General features: G+C 42.2%; 2 protein-coding genes across 2 annotated transcripts in view; both read right to left on the reverse strand.

The window, feature by feature from the left end:
* LOC125886092 (dihydropyridine-sensitive L-type skeletal muscle calcium channel subunit alpha-1-like) overlaps window positions 1–26,158 on the reverse strand; it is a 542,543-nt gene that overhangs the window by 118,129 nt on the left and 398,256 nt on the right. The window lies entirely within an intron of this gene.
* Window positions 6,364–8,273, reverse strand: LOC125885910 (uncharacterized). The gene is made up of 5 exons (XM_049571734.1): window positions 8,093–8,273; window positions 7,846–7,967; window positions 7,469–7,697; window positions 7,202–7,348; window positions 6,364–6,750 (listed from the first exon to the last, which is right to left on the reverse strand). The coding sequence occupies exons 1-5, from the start codon at window positions 8,148–8,150 to the stop codon at window positions 6,548–6,550; spliced, it is 759 nt and encodes a 252-aa protein (XP_049427691.1). The 5' UTR covers window positions 8,151–8,273; the 3' UTR covers window positions 6,364–6,547.

Here is a 26,158-nt window from a genome sequence, read left to right on the forward strand (position 1 = left end):
GAAACGTGAACAGGCTGGTGGTGAGCCGTGGGCTTCGGCTTGGAGCTGTGCTTCTGGCGGACCGTGACCCAACCTCCCGGCTGAACGGGAGTTACCGGAGGACAGTTAGCAGAGGCTAAGGCTATGCTATGTGGCTCCGCACCGGCTACAGGGGGCTGGCTAACTACCGCAGCTGCTGAATGGTTTTCCATGGTGCGGAGCCGCGCTTCTAATTCACTAAGCCTCGCCTCCAACGCAGCAAATAAGCTACACTTGTTACAATTACCACTGTCGCTAAAGGAGGCAGAGGCATAACTGAACATTTGACACACCGAGCAAGAAAGAGCAGGAGAAGGAGAAGCCATGGCTAAGCTAATGTAGCTAACAAGGCTAAGAGCGTGCAAACAACAGCTAAGAGATTAGCGAGAAAGTCGTAGAAAGGAGGAGAGCTATAGGTGCTTAAACAGAACCAGTGTGGGTTATGACTTGAAGTAGACGTAAAAGCAGCGTTAAAGCAACTGAGGTGAGAAAGCAGGCAAGTGGAATTCACCAGAGCAGTACAGAGACGCTGTCACAGAAACACCGGAAATGACAACTCGCTTACCGCAATACGTCAGCACGTCAGCACGACCAGCATGCATGGGGGAATACAGCTTCTACAGGCTCACCATAGCTTACTGTCAGGACTCAGGGACCAGAATTCGGAATGGCAGACCATCGGGATGCCGATATTTCGGTGTGGCGGCCTGTAACTGTTGGTTAAATGGCCCGTTCGGTTGGTATTCGGATAACTGAGGCTTTACTGGTATAATGCAATAGCACCACCCAGCGGTGAAACCCGTGTACATGAAAAAAAATGACCCACTCTAAATGTTTAGAGATTTTTGTACATGAACTTACCCCTACATTATACAGTATTTTTGCACTAAAAAACATACTGGACAGGAACTGTAACCAAATAATGGCCTGGTGCAGGTCGGTGCAAAAAAAAAAGAAAAAAAAAAGCCTTTAGCAAATAGCCCCTGGTTCTTTTAAACACCTGGGGTCAAAATTGATTTTGTGAAATAAATGCCCGGGCTACTATTTGGAAAAATACGGTATCTATGTGTTGTAAAAGCATTTTGCTCTGCTGCTGTAGACAGCCTGTCTAAATGATGTCTTGAAGCCTGTCTGATTGTATGTGGGTTTTTTTTCTTCATGTCGGCATGTTAAGCTTGTATTTTCAGTCTCTGGAGACACTCCAATAAATTCGCCTATACAGTATTGTACCAAATTGGACTTTGTTTTACTGTGTTTCATACACCGGACCCCTTGGTTATCTTCTAGAAATGAGCTCGTAATTAATTATTTTCTTTATTTTCTGTGAAGTTAAATAATGATAATTAAATGTCCGCTCGCTGTCCATGGTGCTGAAATATGCACTGAAATAGGTCCGATGTTTTCACTGCTCTCACCAAGTCGTGCATTACATGCAGACATGAGGCATTATGAATGTGAGAAACAGCTTCATGTCCTTTGAAACAGTTTTCAATAGCATAGTATGTACTTCTGACAGGTCAAAGACCAAAGTGAAGTTTTTGCTGAAACGACGCCCCTGCCTGGAGGTCTGCACAGAAGACTCCTGGCTCTCCTGACAACCACTCATAATTTAATTCAAATGTAATTTTGGGGAAAATATCCATCCTCTTGGTGTAACGCTAGTGTCAGTTTGTGTCACTGTCGCGAGTGTGACAGTTGGTTAATTAACGGTTGTGTTTATGTTTTTAACACCTGTGAGCAGAGTGATTTTACTGTTACAAGTGCCAGTGATGTTATAGTTTATATCAGCACTCACGGAATGCTTCTCGTCCAGTCAAATTACTTGGTCGGAACTAAATGTTGTATAATTAACTTTATGCCTTAGGGCAAACAAAACACTTAAAATCAACAGTATTTTACTACATTTTGTAATTTGTAGACTACTTAAGTAGCCAAACATACCCCATACGTCACATCATGTGTGGCATATCCGATGTACATGAGTTATTACCTCACTGTTTTGAGTTAGTATCCCTCAATGATGTTATCCATTGTGACAGAGATGAAGAGTATGGATTGTCGAAGGCTGAAACTGTACTCATTCACCTCATTATTGGACTTGCTATCTCATTATTTTGACTTAGTAAGTCATTATTTTGACTTAGTATCTCATTATTTTGAGTTAGTAAGTCATAATTTTGACTTAGTATCTCATTATTTTGACTTAGTAAGTCATTATTTTTGACTTAGTATCTCATTATTTTGACTTATTAGATATTATTTTTTTCCATCAAGTGGCGGAAATGGGCTTCCATACTCTGCTCTGCATTTTGGCTGAAACTGGTCACAAAAAAATAAGCTGCAGCTAGTGTACCATTCAGCGCGTCATCTTGGCCATAATATCACTATGGAGGGTCACAAATTGGGTCTGGTCTGCATCCAGGAGATCTTGAATGTTTCAAAACTGTGTAAAAAACAAAAAAAAAAAAAAAAAAGAGAGAGAGAGAGAGAGAGAAACAATGACCTTTTGGGCTTAAAAGGCTATTGTCATCCATGGATTTGTGATTTTGTGGAGATCTCCCAACCCCTGTATGACATCACTCAGGGGGAAGACATTTGGCCATGACTGACATATTGACTTTGACTTCTACTGACAAAAACTGCTCACCTGACTACTGCAGGACTACTATACTGGCAACTATGTCACTGACCATGTCCACTGTCACCTTAGAGCAGTGTCATTTCATTAACTAATCAACATTACTCCCAACAGCTGAAGATGAAGAACCACATCCCTGTCTGGAACTGGTTGACAAGGCATCAAATCCACCTGATGCATTGTTTGACAGTGTTGTGCAATTAACCATGTTTTTAAGTTCATCTTTTCTAAGGTCAAAACTGCCCTTCCTGAGCCACAGCGGAACAACTTCACAACTTGGGGACTGGGTGGTGATCAAGGACCTCATAAGGCAACACTGGTAGCAGCCACAGTAGATTGGGCCAGACCAGGTGCTGCTGATGCCTGCATCCGGATACCTGAGAGAGACACCTGGATCCATGCATCCCAGTATTGTGGCTGTGGTTTTCATCATTGGCCTGGTAACTACAGCTATGATTATCAGGGTATGTAGTTGAGCAGCAATGTGACACGCATCTCCACAGAGTTCAAGCCTGGCAAGAACTGGACTTAAAACAAAGTTACATATGCACAGTGGATCCATCAAAAACTCTTGGAAATGAGCTGATATTATCGAGAGCGCAAGAAGACACAGAGGAGAGACGTGGCATTGGCATGCCACCAACACAGAGTCAAGAGACCCCAAGAGGACAGTTGGTCAGAATCATAAGACTATAAAGTGATCAGAATGATGAGAAACTTTTAGAGTTTGATGATGGTGACAAATTATGTCATTTTGATGTGTGACTTCAAATTCACTGTTTTATATGAAATGTTTTGTTTTTCTTGAACTTGTATGTAATTCCCATCATGTTGTGTTGACACTTTGTGTGGAAAGGAGGGAATGTGGGAATTATTCAGGAATCTGTATCGGGGGGCAATTCTCCACATCTTGAGGTCATGACCTTACACTTCTTAGGGGCAAGTATTCTGTTTTGCTAAACCTTTTGTTAGGAGGGGCAATCTCCTTTACGAGTGCAGCTGGTGGGTGCAACCTGGGTTCAACTCTTTGGTTTGGTATAAAGGTCTGTAGATCCTGAAGGTTGTCAGAGAACTCTGCTCTTCTCTCCATGCTGCATGTATTAAAGAAAGTTGATTCCTCACATCGAGTCCATCAATTCTTCAGAGAGGAGAATTTGCCTCACAGTTATTAATGGAAATTACTTTTTCATTGCCATTTATGAAGTTAATGGTATGAAGCCTTCTGTAAAGTAGAATTACCACCCCACAGTTGTATGGCTCCGCGCACCAGTCAAGATTCTCATACAGTTTACATCCATGTCTGTGAAAATATGGATGTGTCAACCTTGTTTTTAGTTGTACTATGGTACATAGGGAGCAAAGACATAGAGACACTCCAAGCTCTCCCACTGAGTGGATAATCTCCCACCCCTAGATTGAATTTACAACATAACTTAAGACACTTCTGCAATCTGAAAAAGGTGTAGGCTGAAGCTACAGCTTATAACACCTACCATTTTAACAGCACATCATGTCAAGCAAACAACACCAAAACAAAACAAAACAGGCAGACAAAGCAAAATATCAACAACAAATATAAATTAAAGCTGCGAGCAGCTGTGATCGGGCCCTCGCTCTCCCGCGCCACCGCGGGGGGCCAGCAGCACACAACACTGAAGCGGTTATGTGAAAACTCAGAGTAAGTTAAAGGAATAGTTCACCCTAAAACAAAATGCAGTCATTATGGACTCACCTAATGCTGATGAGTAATCCAGTGTAGTTTTTTCTTCCTCAAAGTGCACCTGGAGACCCCGGTGCGCCAGTCCTGCAGCGAAAATCCTTACAATGGGTATCAATTGTGACCGACACGAAAAGGTCCATAAAACTACACAAAAACTTTGTAATATTCCTCCATACTGCTCGTCCGCGACAATCCAAGTGTCCTGAAGTGGCAACATCCAGAGTTTACTGGCAACAACGTCATTTAGTATATTTTAATACCATAAACAGTGGCTATGCTCTGTTTGCCTGGAGGCGCGCTCGCGCGTGCTCGCCCGTGCACGCCGTTCACTCTCTGGCCCGCTTGAAATACAGAAGCCACGCCAGACAAGATCAATGAGAATTCGCGATAGATACACCGGTATTTACATCCTGCTGTAAGCCACGAGAGCACAGAACGAAGTTTCTCCTGCTGTGAGCAACACACAAACACAAGAGGGATCTGCCTTCACTAGTGATCAGAAACTTGCCCTTTCTCTTTGAACCGGAGTACACAGATGAGGAACTCAGCGAGATGGAGGAAGCAGCCGCAGCTCGACCAGAGCCACAAACAGTGGCAGACTACAGACCTAGGGCATCGGAAACATGGTGGTGTAAATGTCAACCGAAGAGGAGAGTCTTTGCTGTACAGACTGGGATTTGTTGATGCCACCACTGGAGGATCTCAGTATCTCCACTGATGAGACTGAGAGCATTGGCCAAAGACAATATATCACTGAAAACCCGGATTATCCGCCATTACTGACCCGTGGGGTTCTCCAGATGTTTTTCCATGTGCCTAAAATCAACTGGAAAAAAAGGCCAAGACCCACAGGACCAAACGGCACGCTCTCAGTTGAGTAAGTTACATTGTACAGTATGCGTAATATGTCTTTTGTTTTGATGCTATTCGATTTTCAATATTGATGTATTTTGTGCTGTGCTCAGTGCTAAACTGTTTTTTTCCCCCTTTTTCCACAGTCAGTGCAGGTTAGAAGCATACCGGGTGGTATTGGAGTGGGTCCTGAAAGGTGACAATAGAAAAGTGTTACCAGCCTGTGTTGTTGCAAGCATCCGTGAGAGCTACCCTTCCCCCAGTAGAGTTTATACTGGATTCAAGGAGGCAGAAGAGGCTTTTGAACTGATCTGAAGATAATCAAATGATCAATAAATCAATCTAAACACATTCTCAATGACTCATTTTTATATTACCTCATAGTACATCATCTGGGACTTTTTCCATTACATCAAAATAAAATACTACCTCATTATGAATAATTATAACGTGCATGGAAACTATGCTGCTGCACATCTATATTTTTATTAGAAACTATATCGATAATTAATAAAGAAAGTGTGTAAAATGGAAAATATTTGAAAATGGTTATATAGGCTGTAATTGTTAACATTTTTTGGAGTATTGTGTGGTTTGTACAAGACAAAAACAGTAACCAACTACAAAACTAAGTTGCATTTAATACTCACTCCAAGGGAGACCATATTGCATGTGTTACACATTAGGAAAAATACAAAAATAAGTACTATAAATAGGTCAATATTTGGCTCATAAACATAAGCACACATCTTGCATATGACTGGATAGTTGGTAAGAATTTCTTTATGGAATGTGATGGTAAAGCTGCTCCTTTGACTGGAGATTGACTGGTGCAAACTGAAATACAGACATGCCACCAACTGATAAATGCCATGTTTTATTTATGTACAGATATAAGGGCCTCATTTTCAAACGGTAGCTGACTAGTAGGGTCTGCTTTGGTCGTTTCATAAACTGATGTAGTTCACCACTGATCAGAGTCTGTGTATCCAGGAACTCTGAAATAGGGTGAAATTATATGCCATCAGAAAGATTTTTCTGGTGGCTTAGTAATGGAAAATGAGGAGGTCATGAGTTTTAGTTAAAAACAAACAAACTTTATTTATTAAAAGAATTTTAGACCAACATCCCCTGATTTGGAAAAGAACAAAAAACACATGCAAGATAAATATTTACAAAAATAAAAAAAGGCATAAATAAGCATAGCATGTTTGTGTTTATCTGACTTGACATTTCACATGCAGTAACCGATTGTGCAGCCCTCATACTACCTGCTAAATCGTGAAGCATGTTTTAGTATGGCTTCCTCTTTTGCAGGTTTAGGTTTTTGTGCTATGTTTTTTGGTAGTGGTGGAATAGAAACATGACTGTGGATCTTTGAACTTGATGTTGGGGTCCAGGCGTCTCCGCAGAACTTGTACCACAAGAGTTTGCCGGAATGTTTGTGTTGTTGGCACATAGATCTTTTTGGCTACCCACTCTTTGGTTTGTTTTGGGTAAACCACATTAAATTTTGATTTTCCTGAAAAACAAAACAAAATAATTGGACACATAGAAAATGGTAATGATACAATATGTACATATTATCAACCATAGATTTTAAAAATATTTAACAAAGACATTATATCCACATAATTATGGGTAATGTCTCTTGAATTTTGTAATACTAGAATTTAAAGCACAAATTACTATATTAATAATGCAGACTGACATCAAAGTGCAGCGGGGCTGATTTGTTCAGACTCACATAAAACAGGTGTGCCTCCCATCAAAGGTCACACGTAATGTGTTGTTTTTGCCAGTAGAAGTCAGTAAGAGGACATGAATCAATAGGCTATATGACAGTGAGCAATTAACAAAAGTCCACTAGATTTGTAAAGATCTGCCACAAAAAAATATTATCCACATAATGTAGAGTCTTGCCTCGTACGTTTTTTGTGGGAAAAGTAGCTACATTTTTGCAGGTATATTGCCTGTGGTGGTGGAGGCCTGTTCACGCTGAACATTTTCGTTGTGGTCCATAATGGCAAGCTGGGTGCGCGCTTTCATTGTGGAGTAGTGGAAGTGGAGTCTCTTCTCTGTATACTTCAGCAGTAATGCGTGGAACACTTCAAGCTTTCCTGAGAAAACATAATATTGACATGTTCCCTAAATATTTATAATCATGAATTCATCATAATTACTTCTTTTTTTTAAATTGGAATAGGGCTATAAAAACATTCTCTTTTCATATTTCAAACCTGTGTGTTTGAAGAGGGCTATCTGCCTCAGGTCCTTCATTAGTCCTTTGTCCAGGGCAATACTAGTCAGGGTTCTGAAGGCAGGAGAGTCTTTCAGAATCCACCTCTTTCGCCTCTGTTGCTCTGCACTGAGGTCATCATGCACGCATTTCTTCTCCTGTCTACCTTCCTCCCAGCGGTGCACACCACAAATGTGATGAAGTAGTGCTTTCCACTTTTTTATCATATCCTAAGAATAAAATAAAAATAACCAAATATAGGAAAAATAAATTCACAAGCAAATGCAGTAAGTGGGCTGTATCCTTGTAATTATTATTATAATTATTTTGATTTTTAACGCACTAATCCCAAAATGTAAAGAATGTACTGTTACTCACATCTGGGTCACCTCCACAAGTAGAACAAGCGTACCACAAGTGGTTACAGATGGATTTTATCCACGGTTGGAGGTCTCGGTTGTCCTTTCTGTTGGACGCAGACAGGAGTTTCTTCATTAGCCCTAGCAAAAAACAGCCAAAAATTGATTACATATTTTATATTATTTTATTAATATGGTAATGCAGGTAGTCATTCTTTTACATTTTGTCATTTTAAAAAGTTATAATTTGTCTACCGCTGACTTACCCTTGACAACATGCCAGATGTCGAACTCGTGATGTATGTCTGGGTAGTCTTCGTGCATGACTTTTTTGAATTGATGGTGATCGGTCTGTGGTTACCACCTCCACCTCAACACCTTGCTCAAGAAGGTAATCAGGACCTCTCCTGAAGCCCACTGACTCTGTGGCTGCAGAGCTGGATGCCTCTGTCACCTATACCACAAAACAGAATATTCACATGTCCAATAAGTGACATGCATCTGTAATGTACAGTGCATGTCATAGTCAGATGGAAACACTGTTCGAGTAATATGTTGCACATATTACACCTACATGCCCAATAATTGTTCTCGTATTGTGTTAACATAAAATATGGAATTACTATTTCACTTGCCTGCACTAACTCAAAAAGGATGATCTCTTTCGTTGTGTCCTCCATGAAGCTGTATGTATTGTATTTTGCGGAGAAGCCCGGGCTGTAAAGAGTAAAGAATAAAGTATTTATCAAATCCAATATTACATCAATTATTATCTCTATAACCTTATATAATCATTAGTCTATTATTTGTAAATCAGTACAAATAATATATTTACCTGTCTGATAGACCATCTCCAGACACATGCACTCCCTTTTTAAGAACATACTGTGTCTGCAGTAGCTGTTCCATAATGGCCTTGTGCTGCTCATTGTATATAATGTCGATGACCGGGATTAGGTATGACGATTATATATGGTAATATGTTGTTTTTTTCGGTATTTGGAGATTGAGTAGACCAGCCCAATCAGCAATTGTTGTATATGTGGCACCAGTGAAGATAGTGGATCCTGCCATAAGGAGGTTGTTCTCTGGCATCCCTCTAACATCTGGATAGGAACTCCACTGACCACTATGTCCATTTAAACAGTCCCAGGATATTCTGATGAGGCTCCCACACGTGCTAATCATTATTTCTTTGATTCCCCCTCCACACTGATGGCAAGTCCTGAAAAGCTGCAATAATTTGGACTCGTTGACCAGCCATTTCTTTTCATTCCAGGTCACCAAGTCTTCGTTTTCCTCAGAGGTTGGAGTTGAGGTTGATGTTGAACTTGGAATGGCAAAACTGGTGTCTTTGGGATCCGGAGGGACAACAATTGAGGCCATGCTGACATCCAAACTTTCCTCAAAACCTTCCTCTGCAGGCTGTGCTTGTATATCCTACAATGAACAAAATAACTATTAGAATAACATACAAATTATATTTAGTTGCTTTCAGCCACTTACAGTCACATACTGTGACTACTAGATTGGCCATGGCAGCAAATCAATATGTTCATACAATATTTTGATATAATTTCTCTTATCAATATAAAATCTGAGTACACAGAAAAGTAATGTTATGAATGGTAACATAAACTTAGGCTAATAAAATTACATTAAAATTATATGTGAAAGTGTGTCAATTCACAACCACATCTCAGTATTCCTGTGTGGGTACTCTAACAGTTTGAGATGACCATGTCGGGGGGAAGGCATGGTAAATTCCAGATGTGGATGCACTTGTCCATTCTTTTATGGTTTCAGGACTTGTTAGGACCAGCTGCATTCTTGCATGTGGGTGCTCAGGTCGATCACTGGATGGGTTTGTCTTCACTGGTGTGGAGTGTAGCACACCAGCAAAATTAGCCTCAGTGTCAGCTGCCATGGTCTCTGATGAAGCAGGATGGAGTGAACTGTCCTGGAAACAGGCATTATATGAGGTTATTATTTCTGACACTAATTATGTTATAATTTTATAAGTGAATGTGTGATTCTGATATAACTACCCTGGGTAGTTATATAAATGTGAAGACCATGTGTGTGGTAATGTCTTTGTAGCTGAATTAAACAGTGATGTTATCTTTCCCCAAATATTATAACACATATGTGCAACCCCCAGGTGTTCTTTCACAGTTCCAAAGCAAAATGAACAGAACTAAAAAAAACTCGTGATAATAGTCCAAACTTATGTGAAAATGCATATTCAACTGTGTCAGAAACAAGGACAAAACTCTATAATAGTCCAAAATGATGTGGAAATGCATAGTTGTTAGTCATGTAACATCAAACACCCTGTAACGTTACCACGTTTGTGAAAAAGGTATATAAATATACCAACATATAAGTTATATAAAAAGTCTGTAAAGTACATACCTCTGTCCTTACTTGTGACAAGGTTGGCACAGCTGTAGTCTTCAACAAAGCTCTTCCTTTTGAATATTTGAAATCCTCCAGTGAAAAGTCTTCACTACAGACCCGGAGTGCATGGACGCTGATGGTGTTGATATTGCGACGAAGAGCAATCAGCCTTAGCTGTAGTCTTTCAGGGTCCTGAACTGGTAGCCTGTGGAAAGTCACGGATCTCCTGAACACACGGCTCTCCTGATTGAAGCATCAAGGAAAGGAACACACTCGAACCATCTTTTTATTTTAACTTCCCAGCGCTATTGAAAAAAGAGTAAACCTTTGAGTGACAAAGAAAATAACCAAAAATGTTGTTTTTCATCCAGCTCGGGGAGAAACTAACTTCGTTCTGTGCTCTCGTGGCTTACAGTAGGATGTAAATACCGGTGTATCTATCGCGAGTTCTCATTGATCTTGTCTGGCGCGGCTTCCGTAGTTCAAGTGGGCCAGAGAGTGAACGCCGTGCATGGGCGTGCATGGGCGAGCACGTGCGAGCGCGCCTCCGGGCAAACAGAGCATAGCCACTGTTTATGGTATTAAAATATACTAAATGACGTTGTTGCAAGTAAACTCTGGATTTTCCCACTTCAGGACACTTGGATTGACACCCATTGTAAGGATTTTCGCTGCAGGACTGGCTCACCGGGGGTCTCCAGGTGCACTTTGAGGAAGAAAAAACTACACCGGATTACTCATCAGCATGAGGGTGAGTCCATAATGACTGAATTTTTTTTTAGGGTGAACTATTCCTTTAACCCTGACGTGGTGTGACGTTTCATCTTCCGACTCCAAGAAAATCCCTATTCAGAGGGTTTTTTGAAAATTTCAAAGGGGCGCTATAGAGGCATTTTGTCCCCCTCATAGGCGACGCCCCTATCAGATGTAAGAGCTTGCCATTCTTGACCTGTGTATCAATTTCGTGAGGATATGAGGTCGCTGAAGCCATCAAAAAGCCAAATGTATTTGGTGGCGAGGGCGGCGTCATAGTGGCCACACCCCTTGACATAGAGAAAAGCTTTTAATAACAGTTGATCAGCATGGTCTCAGGGACTGAGGCTGCCGAGCAACCAGGAGCTGCGGGGAGACCCAGAGCAGGCATGGATTGGTGGTGTAAATGTGGGGCTTACTGGCCACTTTATTAGGTACACCTGTGCAATCTAATACAATCCAATATGTTGGTGTACTGGAGTGCAATATATTTAAAAGTGTTCCTAATATTTTGTCCCCCTCAATTAGACAAAATTAGGAGACCACCCCAGTACCCCACCACCATTCACTATGACCTCAATAATAAAGTAGAATCACCACTTTCTAGACTGTCAACAATAACCAAAAATTTAAAAACTTTGGGGAAAAAATCATGGTATAGTCGTTCTACTGGATTGTATTAGATTACACAGGTGTACACAAAGTGGCCAGTGACTGTATGTTACATACATACAGATTTCCTCAAATAGTAGCCGGGGCTACTATTAACAAAAAATAGTTTGGGACCAGGCTACAAATAGGGGCAGGCTACTATTTGAAGGAGGCTTTCAATAAAAGAAAGAAAAAAAAATCACAGCCAAATTTGAAAATACAAATACTGTACTTTTTTTAAAAATTCAAACAGCAAAAACATTTATGTAAACTTGTCTTTACAGTAAAAATGTATATTTTCTATACAGTATTACAACTAAAGTACTGTATTATTTACAGTAACAAACTTTACTTTAACAGTAAAAATAGTTTTTGGTGTTTTTGTAAATCACCACTACTTACTACAGCACAGTGTACTAGCTGTCCTGCCTTGAAACAGTGAATCATCTCATCCTCTGTCCCATCTGCAGTCACTGTGATGCCACACACCTTACAAGACAACATGCCACAAATTAATTTTAAAACTAGGCTACATTCATAATTGTGACTTTTTATCTCACAATTTTGATTAGGAATGGCGATTTTTTTTCCCATTACTGGCGAAAATGGGCTTCCATAGATAAAGATGGTTACGGTAAAAATATCAGTGCCAGAGGCGGTCCTGGCTAGTTTTACACCCTGGGCGAACCCTCCCTCGGCGCCCCCCCCAACCCCCCACCACTCCCCTACCCCCACGGTATGATACTAGTGAAAGTATCACGGTTCTGAGTAGTATCATGATACCGCAGCAAGAATGAGGCAGATGTGCCTTTTGTCATTTATAAAAAGATAAATCACTTTTCTATAATACATCACTGATATTTCAAAGGAATAAATTACTTATTGACTTATTCATACTTCAAAAACAGCATCAATAAGTGATCAACAGAGTGGGAATCAAAATAAAATAAAAAAATAAAATAAAAATCAACCAGCCACCCTCCTCCCCTGATAGTCCCTCCATAGAACAGTCCCTAAAGTGCGGTGAGGTTTGTACGTCGTTACTGACACAAACAGAGAAATGTGAACGGCTTGTTTCTCCTCTGACACGCACATACCTGTGTGCCGCCACAGCTCGGTTGTCCAGGTACTACTTGGCAGTCATGGCACCAACGAAAGAGGAAATTACTGGACCTGGAGTCGGACTTCTCTGTCGCTGGTAAGTCGATGCCCAGGCTGCTCAGACCCAGCTCACGATGGTGCTTTTGTCAGCTGCTCTCATGTTCCCTCGTTTTGTGAAGATCTTGTTGCCCTCGTCTTTCAACCAGGTGTCATATGCCTTGCAGCATATTCCCCCGACATTGATTCGGAATATTTCAAAACTTCTAGCTTTAAATTAACACTGAATTTGCGTCTTGTCGCCATCTTATCTGTTTACAATCAGCTGAGAGTGCGCAACTGCGCATATGCCTGGATAAGTGTTGACGTGTGTGTAGATGTGCTTTGCTCTGTGTCTGTGGACATGTGTAATCCGGGTCTAGCGCTCTATAAATGCCAAAAATGTCACATAAACACCACCAGTTTATAGAGGCCGGCGTTTATTTATTAAATTTTTTTAAGAGGCCAGCTGCTAATAGGGCCTGGTAACGTTAACGTTACAGCAGAAAGATGCTGAGCACAATTACACAACGATCACTTACCACGTCTGCTTGTTTTGTGATGCCGACAGATGATAAGACAGTATCTTTCAAGAAAAGCGTTTGAACCATTCCTGAGCTTCTGCGCTCCATCCTTTCACTGTAGTCCTCGTAAACAAACATTTTCCGGACCGTTTCCACAGGCGTGTTGGGATCGATGTCCAGCACAAATATTCATTGTTTCATCCTGTCCGTGTACGTCACTCTGCTCCACATCTTCGGCTTGTTACCGCAACCTTTTACAGTGCATGTGTAAACCATGATTTACAACAGCACTCTGTAAACTTTTCTCAAACTTTCTGCTGCGTCCAGCTGACATAGAGACATAGAGAAAAGCTTTTAATAACTTTTCATCAGGATGGTCTCTGGATGATCTGAAAGAAATTTGAAGTCGATTGGATGAAATCCCTAGGACTAGTTCGTTAAAATACAACATGTGGAAATCACGCCAAAATGACAAGTCAAAATCAAAATGGCTGATTTCCTGTTTGGAGTAGACCATTGGTGTCAGAGATTTTATGTGTGTGTGGACAACATACACACGTGTACCAATTTTCATGTTCCAACTCCAAAAACACCCTAAGGGGAGGGGTTTTTGAATATAGAGGCATTTTGTCCCCCCTATGGGCGACACCCCTATCAGATGTAAGAGCTTGCCATTCTTGACCTGTGTATCAATTTTCATGAGGATATGAGGTCAATGAAGCCATCAAAATGCCAAACGTATTTAGTGGCAAGGGATCGATAGTCGCCACACTGCCACACGGACGCCATTAGATGTAGCTTCACAGCATTCATAAAGTAGCTTCACCAACTTGTTCTGCATGCATTAGAAGTGGAATGAAGTTGATGCGGTCAAGTTTGTGGCATTAGTACATGTTAAAGTAAAAACTGGTCACTTCCTGTTACCACCGGGGGGCGCTATGAGTAAGGTGGGATATTAATATACTGGGGAATTCAGGGCGGAGCCGTCATCATGTCCAGCAAGTTTGAAGCTGCTGAGATCAAGTATGTGGGCGTGAGAGCCGTTCGAAATTCGATGTCAAGAAACTGAAACGTCACCAAAATTTGTCACACCCTAGCAGCCACGCTTTTTGACCTACAGACATGCAGAGCACAACTTTTGATCAGCATGGTCTCTGGATGATCTGTAGCCAATGTGAAGTCAATCGGACGAAATCCTTAGGACAAGTTCGTTCAAATTTAAGTTGTGGAAATCGCCGTAACAAAAAAATTCAAAACAAAATGGCCGGGAAAGGAGCGAAATTGGGACACGAAATGTTGGAATAATAATAATAATAATAATAATAATAATAATAATAATAATGATAATAGTAAACGGCGCGATTTCAATAGGGTCCTCTGCGGACGACTTCGTCGTCGCTCATGCCCTAATAATAATAATAATAATAATAATAAACAGCGCAATTTCAATAGGGTTCTCAGACAACTTTGTCGTCACTTGGGCCCTAATAATAATAATAATAATAATAATAATAATAATAAACAGCACGATTTCAATAGGATCCTCGGACGACTTTGTTGTCGCTCGGGCCCTTATAATAATTCCTTCAGTTTCCTGGCCGTCGGTCTGTGCTCGGGCCCTAATAATAAAAAATCCCTGCATTTCAATAGGGTCCTTGCACTGCTAGGTGCTCTGGCCCTAATAATAATAAACAGCGGGATTTCAATAGGGTCCTTGGACGACTTCGTCGTCGCTCGGGCCTAATAGTAAATAATAATAAACAGCGCGATTACAATAGGGTCCTCACGGACGACTTTGTCGTCGCTCGGGCCCTAATAATAAACAACGCGATTACAATAGCGTTCTCATGGACGAATTCGTCATCGTTCAGGCCCTAATAATAATAATAAACAGCACGATTACAATAGGGTCCTACGGACAACTTCGTCGTCGCTCGGACCCGAATAAACAGCGCGATTACAATAGGGTCCTCACGGACGAATTCGTCGTCGCTCGGACCCTAAAAGTAATAAACAGTACGATTACAATAGGGCCCTCACGGACAACTTTGTCGGCCCCTAATAAATAATAATTGAAGCTGCAAGCAGCTGTGATCGGGCCCTCACTCTCCCGCGCCACAGTGGGGGGCCAGCAGCACGCATAACTGAAGCCGTTATGTGAAAACTTAGAGTAAGTTAACCCTGACTTTTTGAATTTGGGAAAGGGGCAAAATTGGGGATTAAACAGTTGTAAGAATAATAAATAATAATAAACAGCGCGATTACAATAGGGTCCTCACGGACGACTTTGTCGTCGCTCGGGCCCTAAAAATCCTTGCATTTCAATAGGGTCCTTGCACCGCTAGGTGCTCGGGCCCTAATAATAAATATTACAAGATTACAATAGGGTCCTCGGATGACTTCGTTGTCCCTCAAGCCCTAATCAATAATAATAAACAGCGCGATTACAATAGGGTCCTCACAGACGACTTCGTCGTTGCTCGGGCCCTAATAATAATAAACAGCACGATTACAATAGGGTCCTCACGGACGACTTCATCGTTGCTCGGGCCCTAATAATAGACAGCGCGATTACAATAGGGTCCTCACGGACGATTTCGTTGTCGCTCGGGCCCTAATAATAATAATAAACAGCGCAATTACAATAGGGTCCTACGGACGACTTCATCGTCGCTTGGACCCTAATAATAATAATAAACAGCACGATTTCAATAGGGTCCTCCGCAGACGACGTCGTCGCTCGGGCCCTCAAAAATCCTTGTATTTCAATAGGGTCCTCACTCCACTAGGTGCTCGGGCCCTTATAGTAAATAATAATAATAAACAGCGTGATTACAGTAGGGTCCTCACAGACGACTTCGTTGTCGCTCGGGCCCTAATAATAATAATAAACAGCACGATTACAATAGGGTCCTCACGGACGACGAAGTCGCTTCTTTGTTCATCAAACAAGATAGTCAGACCCTTTGCAACACATATCACATTCACATAGACTGACTTACAAATTAGCTTTCAACACAGCTACACCCAAAGAGGCAGCTCAAAGTTCCTGATACTTTTCCTTTGTCTTTGTCCTGATCACACGGTCAAACAAACCTCCCCTGATCTGAAGCTATCTTTGATTTGGCCATCTTGTAGTTCCCTGTTGTCAGCCATTTTGTTTGGAGGACAAACGGCCCTTTGTTTCACACACCCACCTTTCTCTCTCTCTCTCTCTCTCTCTCTCTCTCTCTCTCTCTCTCCCTCTCACTTGCACACACACACCCATGCTTGTAAATAGTAAAATAGTTAGGATTAGTGTTAGGATTAGCCTTCTTTGTGAATAAATGTATTTGGGATCATACCTGCTGTCTGTTTATTATTGCACAAGAATGAATGAATAGTCAACCTCTGGTATGTCAAGAACTCCGAAATCCTTCATGCTTTACTATTAGACTTATTTTGATTATGGTTATTAATTTAATAATTACTCAAAATTCCAAGTTGATAGTTTACTGGACTCTATGAGACTGATATCATTAACTGGCTATAATCTTTCCCTTCTTGGGAATGGTGCCCTATGAAATGATTTCATGTAAATTAAGTCATATTATTTAACATATTTAATAATTATTAATTATTTCTGATAGCCATTTTTATACTTTCATTGGAGAGCTGTTATGAGGTAAGGCCCATGTTAAGGCATAGATCCCAACACTGAACTGTCTTGTTCACAATTCTTATAGCTCTCTTCAATCAATCAATTTTATTTATAAAGCCATCCATCTTCTAACCGCTTCATTCTCGTGAGGGTCGCGGGGGGGCTGGAGCCTGTCCCAGCTGACATTGGGCGAGAGGCGGGGTACACCCTGGACAGGTCGCCAGACTATCGCAGGGCTGACACATAGAGACAGAAAACCATTCACGCTCACATTCACACCTATGGACAATTTAGAGTTATCAATTAACCTAATCCCCAATCTGCATGTCTTTGGACTGTGGGAGGAAGCCAGAGTGCCCAGAGAGAACCCACGCTGACACGGGGAGAACATGCAAACTCCACCCAGAAGGGCTCCCACACCCGGGATCGAACCGGGAACCCTCTTGCTGTGAGGCGACAGTGCTAACCACCAGATCACCGTGCCGCCCATTTATAAAGCCCAATATCACAAATCACAATTTGCCTCACAGGGCTTTACAGCATACAACATCCCTCTGTCCTTTGGACCCTGACGGCGGATAAGGAAAAACTCCCCCCAAAAAAATCCTTAAACGGGGGGAAAAAAAGGGTAGAAACCTCAGGAAGAGCAACTGAGGAGGGATCCCTCTTCCAGGACAGACAGACATGCAACAGATGTCGTACTCTTCTGAAGTACAAAAATAAATTGGGTTTGTATTTGTTTTATATGTATTTTCCCACACTTCCACGCAATAAGTAACGTATGGCAGAATAAACGAACATAGTAAGGTGTATAACAAGGCTTTATTTAGAAGATCTTCATAACATTGCTCTTGACCTTGAAATTTTTGCTTTGATGTAATTTATGTGCAACTTCCAATGTAGTTTATTATCGATTACAAAAAAAAAGAAATTAAATTAAATTAAATTAAATTTCCAATGCGCTTTCAATTACAATTTTATTTATCACAAGTTTGCTGTTGACTACATGATTACCAAAAACAAAAAAATTGCTTATACTTAAGTGTTACCTTATTAGAATCTTACCATCTCTTGGCTGGTCTTGTGGATTTCAAGCTAGTCATGATTAAATATTGTGCCTGGGGACATGTAATAGTGATACACAAACCAGGAGAAGTTTCCCACCCCAAAAACCAACATCAGACCATGAGAAGTGTAGGGTTAGCTACCCAGCTATTGAAGGTATACTGAATGTATACACATGCTGCTTTTGTTTTTAATGATTGTAAAAAATAATATAATAAAGATTTACCTTGCTTTGCAAGGACAGTAGAGGGAAACAAGAAATGTTTGCCAATTTTCACCCAGCTACAGTTTGTGTCATGGCAGTGTCTCCAGATAAAGGGTGTTTGGCTTCTCCGGAGTTTCCTGTCTCTCCACCAGCAGATGATTGACTGATTGAATAACTGATTGATGACACTGCGATTACACATAACCGGTCTAATATCTGCAAATTTTCCCTTTAATTGCATTGTCCTCTGTCTTGATTGGCAGGTGATATGATGGTTTACTTTTACACTGTGATCTGTAGGCTTTAGCTTCTATTTTTACCTCTCTATCTGGCTGCTGAGTCAGTTTGATGTCCTATATGTGTAAATATATATAATAATGTTTAAATGCATATTGAAGACCCTTCTGTCTGCTTCTCTCTAAAATCATTTTTCGTTTTTCATAAATTTGATCATATTTATTCAGGGAGTGCAGTTTGACAGTGTGAAGTCAGTGCTATGTCCAACAGCTAGATGGACCTTCACAAAGGGGTGAAAGGCCAATTACTAAGAATGCTTAGGGAAAAAGAACTTCACAATCAAAATAAAATATGTCAGGGGCTTTTCAGTGCCAAAATAGGGCACATACTCTGCCCCCTTGAGTTACTAAAAATACTGAAATAACCATGCATATGTCAAAAAGCCCTAATTACCTGATCCTATCTAGGAAAAGGTGATGATTAGGTTTAAGTATTTCTTTTTTTTTACTTGAAGTAGTAAAAGGTTAATGTCTCTAGATTTAATTTTATTTTGACTGGGTCATCTCAGAGTTTCCCATGCATTGATTCATTTGTGATGGCCCGCCACAAATATTTAAATAGCTGATAGATGATCAGATTAGTTGATTAATGGAAAATCTTCTACTTTAGCTTCCCTTCAGCCGCTTCTCTGTCTGTTGTCACCACCCTGTAGGCTCACTCAGTGTCCTGCTCACAGCACTATCTGATTGGTTACACATCATAAATTACATGTCGGTAAAGATTCTCAGTCATCCAGGTCATGGTAAACATAAGTGCTATATCGTAGGCAACTGGACATGCTTGCGTTTCTTGAAGACGTTTCGACTCTCATCCAAGTACCTTCTTCAGTTCTAAATGACTGGTACAGAATTGCAATCTTTAAACCCTGTGTGGGTGTGAACCCTTACAGAGTCGTAGGGGTCACATGTGAGTTCTTAGTTTCAGAGTCATTAAGGTCACAGTGTGAGTGGTTGACCCACCTGGCCATTATGTGAGTCATTAGGGTCAGGTGGGACCAGGGTGAATGGGTGTAAAGTTGTCTGGGGAGGGATCCTGAGACTGCATTGTAGGTGGGTGATAATTGGTGTTGTGAGCCACCCCCTCTGTTTAACGATGGTCGTTCTAGCTTGACGTAGATGGCTTCTTTTACTCCTCTTTCAAACCATCTTTCTTCCCTGGCCAAGATGTGCACATTACTGTCCTCAAAGGAGTGTCCCTTCTCCTGTAGATGTAAGTGGACAGCTGAGTCTTGACCCGAGGAGCTCGCTCTCCTGTGCTGTGCCATGCGCTTGTGGGGTGGTGTTTCGTTTCCCCAGTAAATCTGTGCTTTCCTGGCTGCACCGAATTGCATACACTACATGACTCTAACTACATGGCTTATGTCTGGGTGTTTTGTCCTTGGGGTGGACAAGTATTTGTCTCTGTGTGTTGCTGGGTTTGAAGTGCACAGGGATGTGGTGTTTGTTGAAAATCCTCCTGAGTTTCTCAGACACTCCTGTGACATAGGGAATGACAGTGTTACATTTTTGTGTCCCTTCCTCTGTCTGCTCTGGGTCTTTTAGAGGTTTCTGCAAAAGCCCAGTTGGGGTAGTTACAGGTTTGAAGCGCTTCCCTAATGTGTTTCTGTTCCTTTATTTTCTCCTCAGTCCTAGTGGGCATGTTTTCGGCCCATTGATTCGGTGTCCTGATAACTCCCAACTTGTGCTCCAGTGGGTGGTGAGAGTCAAACAGCAGCTATCGGTATGTGTGTAGGTTTTCTGTACACCTCAATGTTTAGGTTCCTGTCCTATTCAATGTGTACTGCACAAGTCTAAGAAGGGTAGACGGTCTCCTCTGACATCCTCCCCTGTGAATTTAATGTTGGGGTCCACTGCATTATTGTATTCTGTGAAGGTTTCCACTTCCTCAGTTTTGATTTTGACCCAGGTGTCATCCACATGCCTGAACCAGTGGCTAGGAGCAGTTCCTGTAAAGGTGGTCAGAGCTCTCTTCTCCACATCTTCCATGTAAAGACTGGCCACTACAGGGGACACCAGTAAGCCCATAGCACAGCTGTGCTTTTTTCGGTAGAAACCCTTGCTGTACGTGTAGTAGGTGGTGGTCAAACAAAGATCCAGCAGGTCACAAATGTGGTCTGGGGTGAAATTGGTCCTGTCTGGAAGGGAGCTGTCTTGTAGCAGATGTTTCCACACTGTCTTAACTACTTCTTTGGTGGGAATGCAAGTGAAAAGTGAAGTGACGTCTTATGATACCATAGTTTCATCAGAGTCCATTGTTATCTCTCTGGTCTTGTTGATAAAATCCTGAGAGTTCCTTACATGGTGTGGAGTGTTACCAACCAGTTATAATACAGTGGTCTGTCAGTGATTTTGTCCTTTTCCAGTTCTTGTAGATAGTCTATGACCTTCTTTTTGTAGCCACTGGTGGGATCACGCCTACGTCAAGCTGGAATGACCATCGTTAAACAGAGGGCTTACAGGTGGCTTACAACACCACTGACCACCCACCTACAATGCAGTCTTGGGATCCCTCTCCAGACGACTTCACACCCATTCACCCCTGATCCCACCTGACCCTAACCACTCACATGGTGGCCAGGTGGGTCAACCACTCACACTGTGACCTTAACGACTCTGAAACCAAGAGCTCGCATGTGACCGTTACGACTCTGTAAGGGCTGACACCCACACAGGGTTTAAAGCCTGCAACTCCGTGCCAGTAATTTAGAAATGAAGAAGCTTCTTGGATGAGAGGCGAAACGTCTTCAAGAAACACAAGCAAGTCCAGTTGTCTATGATATAGCACTTATGATCATAAATTACAGTCACTCAACACTTAAGGCTACTGTGCCTGGGTCCCCAGCAAAGCTGCTCAGTCTTGCAGCAAATCTTTCCAAGAGGCTGCTGGTGGTGTGGCTCATCCCTGGAAGTGACGAGACGGCATACAGGGATGAGATCCAAAGGCAGTGGGGTGGTGTGCAGACAACAACTTTGTTCTCAAGGAACTAATCGTTGCAGCAGGAGGAGGGAGCCTGACCTGCAGCCCATCTGCATCAATGGGGAGGGTGTGGAAAGGGTGCCCAGCTTCAAGTTCCTAGGTGTGCACATGGACGCAGACCTCCAATGGAGCACTAACACCTTGGCAGTAGTGAAGAAGGCCAATGGCGGTTTTAGGCGGGGGCCAGCAGGGGCCAGTGCCCCCGTAACTCCGAGTCCGGCCCCCCCTGTGGCCCCCCCCACCGAGGAGTCAGAGGGGGAACGCGGAACTAAATCGTCTCAACAGGTTGCCGGTCGGACCACTTAAAGAGGCGCACCCAGTGAATCATGCAGAATACACCACAGAAGAAGGAAAAGGACCTGAGTTTTCTAGTGTTTAGTGTTTCCCATACATTGACTAATTTGCCCTGCCACAGTCTCCAAAAATTGGCCAGATATAAAATGCCTCCAGTAAATGAACGTCACTCTGTAGTGCACCGGCTGGAGCTCCTACTGGGAATTCTTCGGCTCCCCCCTCCCTCCCCCTCACCCTCCCCGGCCTCACCACAGACGTCGCTCTCCTAGTGCTAATGTGAGCCTGAGTTGATAGAGCAGACCGCATTTCTAAGCGGAATATTGAGGAATACTGACATCCACTTCGTGAGCATTCTTGAAAACACCCAGAACACATCAGTAGAGAATTGTGTGGCTGTATTTAAGACAACTCTGAGCCTGCACGGCAACATACAGCACCATTGAGGTAAGCTCTGAAAACTTTTTCCTTTTCATTTGACTCATGCCTGTCACATCATGTTTATGTAGTGATGTGAAATACAATCCGGAGTTTTCATGGGTCTTTTATTTTGAAAATCGACTGGATACTCTCGTCTTTTCTGCGCCTGACTTCCTGTTTGACTCATTTGGTCTGTGCAAATTGACGCGCCGTCAGAAATAGACCCGGCGCGTAATTTTAGCAGAACGGAGCGCCGAGCCGCTTCTAGGCCGCGGCTGATGGAGCAGCTTCTTGAATGGCTGCTATTAGCTCCAGCACCCGCGCCTCGGCCGGATCACGCACACCACGGATCCAGTGGGTTGCTATAAATGGGCCTGTCCCAGAGGCATTCAACTACCAGAGGGCTTTTGAAATGCTCTGATTCAGGGTGCTGTACTTGCAAATCGAGAGGGAGGGAGGAAAGCAGTAATTTGTGCCTGTTTGTGTGTAATTTATTTGAATCTCACCTTTTGTTTTCCTTTCGTTTTGCGTATTTTGTATTGTTTTGCGTATCTGGAACTGTACTTGTGAGTGTGAGAATTTTAAAAGAATATTTTGTCTGTACATGATTTTAAATATTAAAATAGCCCTCCAGAGGCAGATCAGTATGTCAGTCATTTTTCTTTTGATTACTGAAATGTTTAACCACTAATACTTAATACGTATTTTAAGTGTAACCCTTCACCATAACATACAACTAGTGTTTTTATCAGTAAAAATGGAACATTTTTCACACATAAAAAGCACAAAGATGTTGAAATCTAGGCATATTCTGCCATCATAACTTTGCTTTCAGAATTCACCAGATTGATGCCTTTAAATTAAATACAAAATTTTCTCCCGGGGGAGCATGCCCCCGGACCCCCTTACACATATATATATATCTTATTGTTCAGACTTAGATATTTGACCGTACTTGTATGTGTCCCTGTATCAAAAGGACTGGCCCTAGCTTGGCCCCCCCATTGAAACTGGCCTAGAACCGCCACTGAAGAAGGCCCAGCAGTTTCTCCATTTCCTGAGGATCCTCAGGAGGATGAACCTGAGGAGGGAGCTGCTGACTGTCTTCTACCGCTGCTCAGTTGAGAGTGTGCTGGCATACTGCATCTCTGTGTGGTTCTCCAGCCACACAATGGCGCACAAGATGGCATCACAAGGGGTCATTAACACCAGCCAGAAACTCATTGGCCACCCTCTCCCCTCCCTGGAAGACCTCTACAGTACCCGCTGTCTCAAGAGGGCAAGTAGCATCCTGAGAGACTGTACGCACCCAGGACACTGGGTGGTTGAGCTGCTCCCCTCTGGCAGGAGATTCAGGGCGCTGAAGTCATGGACAAATAGACTCAGGGATAGCTTTTGTAACGGGGCAATAGCACTAATCAATACAAACCTCATCTGATTTTTTTTTTCAACAATGGGCCATGTGCAATGAACAATAATCTGTTTGTCACCTGCACTTTATATTTTGTATATATGTTTCTACTCTTCATATATTTTATCTTGTTTTTTATTGTTGATACTATATGCCTTCTTTTGTACCGAAGTAGACTGTATCCCAATTTTGTTGTGCTGTGGTACACAAGTATGACTGTACAATGACAATAAAGATTTATCTATCAAAGAAATTTCCTATAACCCAAAAAGCAAAAACCACCATTTTAAAAGACATGTCTGTAAAAGTGTTAACAGGACACTTCAAACCTCAAACAATTTCAGTTTTGAATCTCTCTCCTCGGAATTTTTGAGCCATGGTGATTTAATATTTATAAAACTTCCCTGGAGCCAAGAAAAGTGATTTTACAATCTGTCACAATGTAAAGTCTATGAGCTGAGTGGGAATTTGTGGGCAGGGCCAGGGAGAGAGACACTACAGCACATGTTCAGTGAGCCACATATCACAGAGATAAAGCATGAAGCTAGAATTTTTTTTTTTTTTTTTGGCATCTGCACAAGGTGAGCAACTCCACTGGAATGAATAGGTGCCAACTTGCTGTCCGGTATCTAGTTGTTATTAAAATGTCACCTTTGCCCACTGAGCACAGTCCAGTGGGCAAAGGGGAATGCAAACTAAAGGTCTTCTAATGAGAAAGCGTTGTTGTGTGTTGCATGTTAGACAGCAGATATTACTGAAGTTGTCATAAAGATCACAATCCAATATGATAAGGTTGTAAAAACACTCGATGGGCAACGTTCTGCTGTTATTAACAGTAATTAGCAAGGCACTGAACCCTCCAGACACCTCTCTTTCAGCTCCGCAAAATTTATGCGAACATATTGTTTAAATTTATTTATAAATATCAGCCATACCTTTTGTGATTAATATTGGACAAAAATGATAACAAAGGACTTGTAGATACTCATCTGGATAAAGAAATCAACTAGGTCCTCCTCCTGCTGACTCTGGCAGATGGAGGTTTTCAAATGTAAACATCAGAGAAAACATCAAGGAAGGAGAAGGAAAGATGGGGTGTCGGTGGCTTTGTGTGTAGAGCAGGCGCCCCATGTACAAGGCTGTTGCCGCAGTGGCGCGGGTTCGAATCCAGCCTCTGGCCCGGTGCTGCATGTCATCCCCCTCTCTCTCTCCCCCCCTTTCATGCTTACCTGTCCTGTCCATTACAGGCAAAAAGCCCCAAAAAATATCTTTTTAAAAAAAAAGAAGTGGAAAAGATTAGCCCCAGCTACAATTACGACTGCATCGGCAAGCAAGACCACCTCTGCAGCCAACTTTGCTTCAGAGGAGCCACTGAGGCAATCATGAAGAGCTCAAACATCAGCTAAGATCCCAGCCATATAAATGTTTTCTGCGTGCATCCTGCTAGCCAACATACAGATGCTGGATAATAAACTGCACAATCTCTCTTTCCAGTGGGATCAAGTTTTGTTTCTCCAAAACTTGCTGAAATCCTGAAATATTGGACAGCACCATTCATCCAGGTTCTTCTATGTAACAAAGTAACATAACAGAGCACTCCAGGAAAAAAAGAAGAGAAGGTGTGTGCTTTATGGTGAATAACAGCTGGTTTGAAAGTAAAAATATTAAAAGGCTATCATGTTCCTGCTCACCTGATCTAGAGTTGGTGTCAACCAAATGCAGACCTCACTTTCTACCAAGGAAATTCATATTGGTCATTATCACAGCAATCTACACTCTATATATAGAGGCTGCCCTGTCGGATGTCTGCAAAGACTTGAACTGCTCATAGACTGGTAATCACGATGGTCTTTGTTGCTGGAGACTTCAATCATGCTTACCTTAAGAAGGTTACACCTGACTTCCATCAACATACTGACTGCATCACAAGAGGAATACGGACACTGGACTACTGCTGTACGCCATTCAGAGACAGATACGGAGCAGAATGACTTCCCCTGCTTGGCAAGAGCGACCATGCAGCCATCTGGTCGAGATCAAAGTATGTAAACAAACCACGGCACATTCCCAGGGTCAGGAAATAGTCCAATCAGAAGCCACCCTGCAGTGTGCACTACACAGTGCAGTCTGGACCAGGTTCCAGGACACCACTGCCAATATCACTGATGACATCAATGAACATCAATGAACTCACAATCCCTGAAGCATGTGCCAAGGTCTTTGAGAGACAGAGATACATCCACACCCCATTCTTTGACACATGCTGGTGATTCCTTGACCCACTTTGAGTCCATCAGTAGTCAACAAGTAAACACAGCTGAAGCAGAGTTTAATGCACCACTGACACCTGTCTCCCTTTCTGAGCATGATGTCAGGAGGACTTTCAAGCATTTGACCACCAAGAGAGCAGCAGGACCAGACAGTTAAAGTGGTCGGGTCCTCAAAATATGCGCAACGTAACTAGCACTGGTGTTCACAACGTTATTCAACCGGTCACAGGCTTAGTCTGTCATACCGCCCAGTGGCTCTCACTTCTGTAGTGATGAAGTGCCTTAAATGGCT

The sequence above is a fragment of the Epinephelus fuscoguttatus genome, linkage group LG1 (assembly GCF_011397635.1).
Source record: "Epinephelus fuscoguttatus linkage group LG1, E.fuscoguttatus.final_Chr_v1".
Lineage (NCBI taxonomy): Eukaryota > Metazoa > Chordata > Actinopteri > Perciformes > Serranidae > Epinephelus > Epinephelus fuscoguttatus.

Excerpts from the sequence above, each read along its gene's own strand:
- LOC125885910 (XM_049571734.1), bottom strand. The coding sequence starts at position 8,150 with ATGCACGAAGACTACCCAGACATACATCACGAGTTCGACATCTGGCAT. Across the intron at positions 7,698-7,845 it reads CTTGTGGAGGTGACCCAGAT|GATATGATAAAAAAGTGGAA; the intron begins GTGAGTAACAGT and ends TTTTATTCTTAG. Across the intron at positions 7,349-7,468 it reads AGCCCTCTTCAAACACACAG|GAAAGCTTGAAGTGTTCCAC; the intron begins GTTTGAAATATG and ends ATGTTTTCTCAG.